Below are 10,412 nucleotides of genomic sequence, written 5' to 3'. Positions count from 1 at the left end.
CGTCGTTTAAAACGACATAACAGCCACTATCGGACATGGCGCTTACGGCCTTTGTCTCTAAACATATCAAATATATATGTGCCAACTTTATTTCAAAATGGCAGACGCTAGTCACGTCCCGATAATCAGCGATCCGGGGAAGAATCGTTTCATACTTGATATGCAGGTTGTTTGATGAATACTGAGTTTATTCTATTTATTTTGCATTGGTAGGTAAATATTGGTATGTTGGTTGGTTATAAGAATGGGCATCTCGTTACATCTAATATAAATAGCTTAGACAAAACTGAGAGAATGAGAATGAGATGGCTATCCCCGATAGGCTTGACAGAAGTCACAGTTTTTAACCGACTTCAAAATTCCAAAAGGAAGAGATTCTCACTTTGTTGTAATTACGTTACGGCCCATTGGCCGATTTTATTATATCATTAAAACCAAACTTTGTACAATAGCCCAGCTTTCTAAACACGCTTTAACATATAACCTTTCACATTCCAGCATCATGCGACTGCTAGTGGCGGCCATTTTGTTCGTGTCGGCCATCTTGTGGAGCGACGGCCTCGAGCTAAGCCCGCGCCCGCGGCGCCCGGAGCGCTTCGACACGGCTGAACAGATCTCCAACTATCTGAAGGAGCTGCAGGAATACTACTCTGTGCACGGCCGGGGCCGGTGAGACTGTTGTAGCTGATTTCGGGTGGACTTTTAAGGGCACCAGTCTTTCAATTTACCACGGGAATTGAAAGTGACATCGCCCGCGTCAACACTGCAGCAGTAACTGCTGCAGTGTTGAATGCAGTCGCCATCCAAATGTTACCTTAACACTGTTTATCAGTCTGCATCTCTCTGACTTATAATTTATGTAGAAAAGTGCGATAATTAGCACATTACGTAACTATGTACTTTAAAACGTTGTACCAAAGGTTGTACGATAAATGTGCGAATAGGTAATTCGCAAATCTTGTCGATTTTAATTTAAAACACTCCCTTCGGTCGTGTTTTTATTGCCACTCGTTGCGAATATCCTATTTTTCGCACTTGTATCGTAATGTACTATTATCAACAAAAACTAATACCAGACATATACATGTCACTTTAATGTTTATATTTATTTTATATATCGTTTTAAAATGAGACCGTAACTTTGATTGTATGGGAGCGGTTTTTTGGGGTAAGATTTATTCAAAACTCACGTTTTTTAATTATTTTCACTTATGAAATAAAACTATGAAAACGGATTATATCGCGTATATTGAATTTATAATACATCCCGACGTTTCGAACCCTCTACAGCGTTCGTGGTCAACGGGTGACGGGTTTCATAGTTTTATTTCATGAGTAATTATCGCGGTAACCGAAGACAATATTATTTTCACTTAATTAAAAGTACTCTTTTCTTTCCAGTTACGGCAAAAGACAGATGCACATATCGGACGCGTCGGTAATATTCAAGGAGTTCCCTTTTTTCGACCACAGCCTCCAGAATCTGAACGAAGATACAGTATTTAAGGCCCTCGCGTACCAGTAAAATGATGACTGCATTAGAACTTGGCAATATTGCCGGAAATATTGCCGAAACGTTAGCAATATATATTGCTTGTATATGTTTTTCATGGACTTAAACAAGTGAGCATATAGCATAGATTCTTGCGAAACATTAATATGATGACTTTAATTTCTGTTGGTAGTATTCCCGATGAGCTTTTTTGGAAAGGAAAATATAGTTTGTATAATACTCCTTTAAAAAAATTCAGTGTTTAAGCTAACTATAGCGAGTGTCTTTTAAACGCCATAAAAAATACATTAATGACGACAATGTCAAACTTTGTCATTGCAAATGCCATGTAAAGTTAGCTTGGTCCGGGTCTATATAAACCAAAGAGAATTGATTGTATTGTATCTATATATATTAAATTAATTTTCAAACAAAAATATAAAAATAGAAATAATACTAAATTTAATTAACTAAAAATATCTACCTATGTACACATATTTACAGGTAAAAATGGGAGCTAGCTCGGCGCCGTATGGTATCTTGTATTGTATCTCAATCAATGTATCTTTGATATCAACGAAGATATTACGAATACCCGCAAATGTTTAACTGCTGGAGATAATATGTAGCATATATTAGTAATGTGATCTGTTTTTTTAAACCTTTGAATGAGATTTTAGTTTAGTATAATTTTCTTTACACTAACAAGATTTTTGGTATATATGTCAAATGATTAGTATATAAATTTCTAGAATGATCTCCCCGGGAATATTGCTAGCAATATTAAATACCTACCTTAAATATTGCAGAGGCTTTAAAATTATACATGGTAAATACAATTTATTTTATTTGTTTGTTATATGACTGATTAAAAAAATAAATAAAATAAACATTTAAAACGACGAGCTCTTACTGCTGCAATAATTAAAGGCATAAAAGAGCAATATGTATTTGTTAATTACCTACCTTTAAACTTCCTTTTTGGGAAATCTAATGATGTACCTATAATAAAATTAATTTATTTTAGCATTTGACTAAAACGCCGTGTATTGTGCACCATAACCAACCAAAAAGACAATGAGGGCTACCGTGTTTAATTTCGCTAGCGGCTAGTGTAGATGGTCTTTCAAAATGTCAAATGCATAGAAGTTTTGGGGGTTTCAAACTTTTTATCGAGGAATTTCACTCCTCATTCATAATTGTGGTAAATATTTGTCCATCTCTGATTAATCATGGTAAACAATAGACATAGCTCAATTAAAGTGGTTTAAAAAAAGCGCCAACTAAAATATATGCAAAATTAAACAGGTTGAAAAAATGGCACGTTTAGACGTTAAAATACCTTTGTGTATATTAGAACGTATTGATTTTATAAAGATAAGCATAGAATAATTTTTAGATCTGTTTTTCTGGACCTACATCTACAGTGGCGCCAACTGGTGAGCACAAAAACGGTAGCCCTCATTAGGTCAACTTTGCTCCGGGTTGGATGGATAATTCTTACGCTCCACAAAAGATACATTTGTTATTGCAATTATCATAAAATGTTTGTTGATTTTTATAATCATTTTAAAACAAAAACGTAAAAAGCAAAGTGATTTTGGCGTTTTAAAGAAAATTAACACTTGTAATATTTACTTTATTTTAATAATTTTCTGTAACTATACATATATATCGATTATTTATTTATTATAGTCAATTATTGCTACCTGTCTAGTCAATTATTATTTTAATAATTCTGATAATTAATCCCTAAACATAATTTACAGGCTGGGTGATAAATTATTTTCAGGGATTCAATAATTCTAATAAAAAGTAGTGTAAAATATGAACAGTTATGGGTAATTAGCTGTAATTGTATTCCAAAATGCAAAAGTTTCAAAGTTACAGTTGTTTTATTTATCAATATGGATAAATGTGGCTGCGGGGCAACTGCGGGGTAAGTGGCTGGCCTTCACACATTGTGGCCTGTTTATACACATTGAGTAGCTAGTTTTTATTGCGAGTTCATACATTTGCCACTTAACGAATTTGTGACTTTACTATTTATATACTTAATGAATTATTGTAATTTTTAATGTAAGTTATTTTACTGTTATTTTAATATGATGTAACTTAATCGATGAACTTTACTGTATAGTAATTTGATGTTATTTAGCAACTGACTTGTAAATTGGCTTTATAAAATAAATGACTATGACTATGACTAACGCAAATAGCAAGTACTTATACAGCAAATCAAGCAAGTGTATGAACTCTCAATAGGTAATCCTTATATCTTGGATACGAATTGTGTGCATTGGGGTTGATTGGGGTATATAAAATAAAACTATGAAAACGGATTATATCGCGTATATTGAATTTATAATACATCCCGACGTTTCGAACTCTTTACAGCGTTCCTGGTCAACGGGTGACTGAGGAAAAATTACAAAATGCAAAAATACCCACATACTAAAATAATGAACAATCATAGACTACAAACTTTAAGGCTGGTTGTACATGCAAAATCGGTTCATAAGGCTAGTTAAACACTATAATTATTTTTCAAGTAAAGATATATATATATACGCGATAAAAATAAACTATGCCGGCTCCAACCCTACACCACGGACCCGAGAAGATTTAATTCCCTCCTAAATTGTAGGAGGGTATCCCAATATGGGACCGGCAACAAACTCGGCGGGACACATCTTATCAAAACATCAGAATGTCCAGCATCATCCAACACTACGGTCTCACAGTCTATGTCTCGCTTGCTCCTTTATCAGGTGGACTACAGGATCCCAAGCTGGTGGTAGAGAAAAGCCATCTTCCCTATTAAAGTTTGGATATTTCTTAATCTCAATGGCCTCGCGCAGCATTCTGGGTATGTAACGCTTCTCCTTGGCAAGAACCAGAGGCTTATCAAACTTGATTGAGTGATTGGCTTTATCCATGACATGCTCACAGACAGCAGACCTAGGTCGACGGTGCTTGACATCAGCTATGTGTTCCTTCACCCGAGTGGAAATGCTCCGTTTCGTCTGCCCGACATATGATAGGCCACACTCACAGTCCAGCCTGTACACTCCCGCAGTCTGTAGAGGGGTATTGCATTTTACAGGCCTCAGGAATTGTGACATCTTCTTCATTGGCTTGAAATATGTTTTTATAGAAGCACGCTTCAAGATGTGGCTGATCCTGTCCGTGACCCCCCTGACAAAAGGCAGAATGGCAGGCCTGCGCTCGACTGTGGGGATCTTAATGTGGGACCTCTGGTTGACCCGCGGTATCCTGAGCTCGTTTGCCTGGAGCGCGCGCCTGGCATGCTGGAGCTCCGCGGCCAGATGCTGGTCATCACATATCCTCTGGGCTCTCTGAAACAAAGATTTGCCTACTGTAACAAGTTGACTGGGATGGTGATGCGATTTGCCATTTAAGTACCTATCAGTATGAGTAGGTTTCCTATACACAGTGCGACCTAGGGTGTTATCAGGATTTCTTTTTACCAATACATCTAAGAAGGGGAGAGAACAGTCTTTTTCCAACTCCATAGTAAATTTTATTTTGCTATGGATGGAATTTAGGTGATCCAAGAAAGTTGAAACACTACTTTTTGGAAGTATAGTAAAAGTGTCATCTACGTATCTTTTAAATATCTTCGGTCGCACAGGAGCCAATGAGAGTGCCCTCTCCTCGAAGTCCTCCATAAAGATGTCAGCGACTACTGGAGACACCGGAGACCCCATGGCCAGTTTTGACGTCCAGTCGCTATTTACAAGCCTACCGGTACAAGACTGCATTGAAATTGTCAAGAAGAGGTTATGTGAGCAGAACATGTCAGAGGAATATGCTAAGCTGTTGGAACATTGCCTTACATCTGGCTACTTGCTATGGAATGGTGAATTCTACCTTCAAGTCGACGGCGTGGCCATGGGGTCTCCGGTGTCTCCAGTAGTCGCTGACATCTTTATGGAGGACTTCGAGGAGAGGGCACTCTCATTGGCTCCTGTGCGACCGAAGATATTTAAAAGATACGTAGATGACACTTTTACTATACTTCCAAAAAGTAGTGTTTCAACTTTCTTGGATCACCTAAATTCCATCCATAGCAAAATAAAATTTACTATGGAGTTGGAAAAAGACTGTTCTCTCCCCTTCTTAGATGTATTGGTAAAAAGAAATCCTGATAACACCCTAGGTCGCACTGTGTATAGGAAACCTACTCATACTGATAGGTACTTAAATGGCAAATCGCATCACCATCCCAGTCAACTTGTTACAGTAGGCAAATCTTTGTTTCAGAGAGCCCAGAGGATATGTGATGACCAGCATCTGGCCGCGGAGCTCCAGCATGCCAGGCGCGCGCTCCAGGCAAACGAGCTCAGGATACCGCGGGTCAACCAGAGGTCCCACATTAAGATCCCCACAGTCGAGCGCAGGCCTGCCATTCTGCCTTTTGTCAGGGGGGTCACGGACAGGATCAGCCACATCTTGAAGCGTGCTTCTATAAAAACATATTTCAAGCCAATGAAGAAGATGTCACAATTCCTGAGGCCTGTAAAATGCAATACCCCTCTACAGACTGCAGGAGTGTACAGGCTGGACTGTGAGTGTGGCCTATCATATGTCGGGCAGACGAAACGGAGCATTTCCACTCGGGTGAAGGAACACATAGCTGATGTCAAGCACCGTCGACCTAGGTCTGCTGTCTGTGAGCATGTCATGGATAAAGCCAATCACTCAATCAAGTTTGATAAGCCTCTGGTTCTTGCCACGGAGAAGCGTTACATACCCAGAATGCTGCGCGAGGCCATTGAGATTAAGAAATATCCAAACTTTAATAGGGAAGATGGCTTTTCTCTACCACCAGCTTGGGATCCTGTAGTCCACCTGATAAAGGAGCAAGCGAGACATAGACTGTGAGACCGTAGTGTTGGATGATGCTGGACATTCTGATGTTTTGATAAGATGTGTCCCGCCGAGTTTGTTGCCGGTCCCATATTGGGATACCCTCCTACAATTTAGGAGGGAATTAAATCTTCTCGGGTCCGTGGTGTAGGGTTGGAGCCGGTATAGTTTATTTTTATCGCGTATATATATATATCTTTACTTGAAAAATAATTATAGTGTATAACTAGCCTTATGAACCGATTTTGCATGTACAACCAGCCTTAAAGTTTGTAGTCTATGATTGTTCATTATTTTAGTATGTGGGTATTTTTGCATTTTGTAATTTTTCCTCAGTCACCCGTTGACCACGAACGCTGTAAAGAGTTCGAAACGTCGGGATGTATTATAAATTCAATATACGCGATATAATCCGTTTTCATAGTTTTATTTCATGAGTAACTATCGCGGTAACCGAAGACAATATGGGGTATATAAAGTAAATTTGATAGATATATACTAAACAAAAAGCACTTCTTACTTTGGCAACAATTACGCTCCATCAAACATCATGAAACATTTTTTCAGCAAATAGGCCACAGGGGCATTTTTACATGTCTATTTTTACAAGCAATAAAATTAACCAAAAATTACTAATATGGAATCAATGAATGAATGAATGTTTCTTTATTCAGGCAATAGACCCATTACATACAATACAATAAAACATAAAAAGAAATACGGTAAAAATAAAATAGAATAAAAATATAATAAAATAAAACTCACTAAAAACTAAAAAACTAAACTACTTACGGTTCGGTTGCTGATGCGCGGACAACCAATGCAGGAAAAACGCATTTTGGTAAATGTTTTCATTTACTGTCACAATAAGCCTATTATTAGAAATGCGTACCCTGTTCCAGAACGACGCTATTCGGTTTCTAATAATGGCAAAGAAGTCAGGTACCCTGGCTTCAACAAACATCGCTGACGCACTGCAGAACCGTGGTTGTTTGGTCAGAATTCGCAAAGCGTCATTGTACTGTACTCTAAGGATGCTGTAAGCTTTTCGTGTATATTTCGTCCATAGTTGGCAAGTATAAAAACTTTGGCAATATGCCCGAAATAGCACAAGCTTAACTTCCCTAGAGCACTTAGCGAACCTGCGCGCCAGCATATTACTACGTATTGCCAGGGCCCTTCGTTCACGCTCCATGTCTAGATCGTCCTGCATGTTATCGCATAGTATATGTCCTAAATACTTGAATTGTCTTACAACCCGCACTGATTCACCATTTAGAAATACCGGTGCCACTCTCTCCGGACCCATGGACCCATCAATGAAATATTAGATACTTTTTTAGAGATGTATCCAGTCTAAATGCCGAATAACACCAAAAAAAAACTAATAAAAATATACAAACAACAGACAAGTACTAAAATTGTTTAGATATGTAAAAGTCTCTAGGTGTCAGAGATAAAATATTTATAATAAAAAAAAAACGATCATCAAATTATCCTTAGAGGTGTAAAGGGTCTCCAAGACTTGAGTTGTTGTATAAGTAATTAAAAGACAAGAAATTAAATCAGACAAACAGACAAGAACCGAATGAAACGCTTACTGTCGCTATAGCAGAAAATGCTTCTAGTTACATATTTGTTAACTTTAAAATTACCTCGTTTTGAAGCTACCCCAAAACACGGTTGCTGAGCAAAACAAAACATGGAAAATCCAATAAAATAACCTTTATTTTTGAGTGTAGGGCCCAAAGCTTACATACCTTTTAGACTAACTTACATACAACATTGACATATCGCCCGTTCCGGTGTAGAGACCGACTAGTAGGAGATACGGTATATATGGTCCACCTTCACCGAGACGTCTGACGAATGAAACTTATATTTAATAAAAGAAAATATGTTACTGAACATAAATAAATAGGGTTGCCTAAAGAAATATGGTCATGGCTATTTTTAGTAAATTTTTGAAAATATTTTTATTTTATTTAAATTTCACCAACTTGTCTGACGAACGAAATAAGTTCCAATGGAAAGTATACAACTTGTGCAACATGAATAAATTAGGTTTCCTATCTTTTTCCGGTCACTATTATGAGGTTGCCGTGTTTGAGTTTGTGAGTGAGTTTTTATCGATAATTGCACTCATCTGTCTGACGCTTGAATAGCCTATTTGACTGTATTTAAAATAAATTATTTTACACCATGCATGAAATAAAGCACCAGAAGATTAATAGAGAAACGTAGACAGCAATTATTTTTTGACACAATTTCTATTTTAAAACCCGTAAAAATCTATAAAGAGTAGATAATTTGATTGTGACGTCACATGCTAGTGTTTCATATAAATTTCATAGTAGCAAAATCGTTTTGACAGTTCGAAAAAATGAGGGTTTTTCCTTCTAACTTTTGAACCATGCATCCAAAAATTATGAAATAAATCACATAAATTTAAAACAATCGTGATCAGTTAAGCCGTTTTTGAGTTATCCGTAAAAGTCTTTCCTTCTTATTTTCTTTAAAAGCCTGGCAACCCTTATTTGTGACCGGATTTTCGCAGGCAACCCTATACCACTATATTCGCAATAAAATTACCATTATTTTGATATATAATTCAAGCGTCAGACAGATGAGTGCAGTTATCGATAAAAACTCACCTGTTTAAACACGGCAACCTCATAATAGTGACCGGAAAAAGATAGGCAACCTAATTTATTCATGTTGTACAAGTTGTATACTTTCCATTGGAACTTATTTCGTTCGTCAGACAACTCGGTGAAATTTGAAGAAAAAAAATATTTTCAAGAATTTATTAAAAATAGCCTTGACCATATTTCTTTAGGAAACCCTATTTATTTATGTTCAGGGCCATATTTTCTTTCATAAAATATTAGTTTCATCCATCAGACGACTCGGTGAAGGTCGATCATATATAACGTATCTTAGGCTAGACAGGTTACGGACACGAATAAAGAAGAAAGTATGATCTATTGATCCGTAACTATATTTTCTTCCACATTTCCCTGGCCACACCCGTTATCGCTGCAGCAAGGAAGAGACTCGATCCTGTCCGTGTACCCTTTCATGATTAAAACATCGATCACCTGCTGATTCAGCTCGACGTCAGGCCGGTAGTGGTCGGAGCATGCCCTGATAGACTTTATAACGCCTTCTTCGACAACCATCTCACCAGCCGAGGCTACAGGGTTACCAGCAAACAGGCTGGAGGTCCGCAGAACGGTGTTATGTACATTTGACAGTAAGATTTGACCATCTGCTCCCATGGCAAAGATCGCCGCTCGCCCCGATTGTCCGATATCAGCTTCCCTCGTGTCCACTAAAACCCCTTGCGAATTATACAGTCTTCCGCCTTTGATGAACACCTCCAGAATCGGTCTTTCGTTAACTTTGTAGTAAGTCATAAATCGCGGGCACCGAGCGTCGGACAAACATGTCTTCCCTTCGTTTTCGAATCTCTCTTGCATTTTATAAGTTCTGTAGGCGTAAATAATGCTTACAGCTCTTTGGTGAGTATCGAACATAGAACAGTTAAACGTACCCCATTCGCATTTCCATACGTTTGAAGACTGTACCGCGTAAAGGGATCCGTCAAAAACAGCCGTATTCGTGTAATCGGAGGCAGGCACTGAAATTGACTTACAAGAATGACCATGAGTACAGTTCCAGCACGTACCACCTTTCGTCACACCAATAACGAAAGCTTTTTTAGCTGTCAGTCCTCGGAGTTCGCTGCCGAACGCTGAGCCACTTTCAAACAAGCGACAGCTGTTGTCTGAACTTACTGAACAGCGCCAGATCTCTTTTGAAACCAACGCAGCGTAAATGTAGTTCTCCGTGGCCGCTAATACTGTTACAGCACTGTTGAAAGTATTGAAACTCCTGCAGGTGTTCGGTTGATGAAGCTCGCACCTCAGCATTCGTTCATCTTGCGTACCAGCGTGGATATATCCTCTCGATATCACCAAGGCATTCATCTGGTTGTGATTATTGAAGGCCGTGCAAGAGTTTT

General features: G+C 38.1%; 1 protein-coding gene across 1 annotated transcript; it reads left to right on the top strand.

Moving 5' to 3' along the window:
- The first annotated feature begins 483 nt into the window (after positions 1 to 483).
- Positions 484 to 3,379, top strand: LOC134752710 (pro-neuropeptide Y-like). The gene is made up of 2 exons (XM_063688396.1): positions 484 to 669; positions 1,402 to 3,379. Exons 1-2 carry the CDS (start codon positions 503 to 505, stop codon positions 1,523 to 1,525), a joined length of 291 nt encoding a protein of 96 aa, XP_063544466.1. The 5' UTR covers positions 484 to 502; the 3' UTR covers positions 1,526 to 3,379.
- The last annotated feature ends 7,033 nt before the right edge of the window (positions 3,380 to 10,412 follow it).

The sequence above is a fragment of the Cydia strobilella genome, chromosome 25 (assembly GCF_947568885.1).
Source record: "Cydia strobilella chromosome 25, ilCydStro3.1, whole genome shotgun sequence".
In the NCBI taxonomy this organism is placed as follows: Eukaryota; Metazoa; Arthropoda; class Insecta; order Lepidoptera; family Tortricidae; genus Cydia; species Cydia strobilella.
This window is presented reverse-complemented; position numbering and strand designations above follow the sequence as displayed.

What these genes read in the sequence shown, in the direction of transcription:
- LOC134752710 (XM_063688396.1), top strand. Translation starts at nt 503, where the DNA reads ATGCGACTGCTAGTGGCGGCCATTTTGTTCGTGTCGGCCATCTTGTGG. An exon ending in TCTGTGCACGGCCGGGGCCG is followed by an intron (nt 670 to 1,401) that starts GTGAGACTGTTG and finishes TTTTCTTTCCAG; the next exon opens with TTACGGCAAAAGACAGATGC.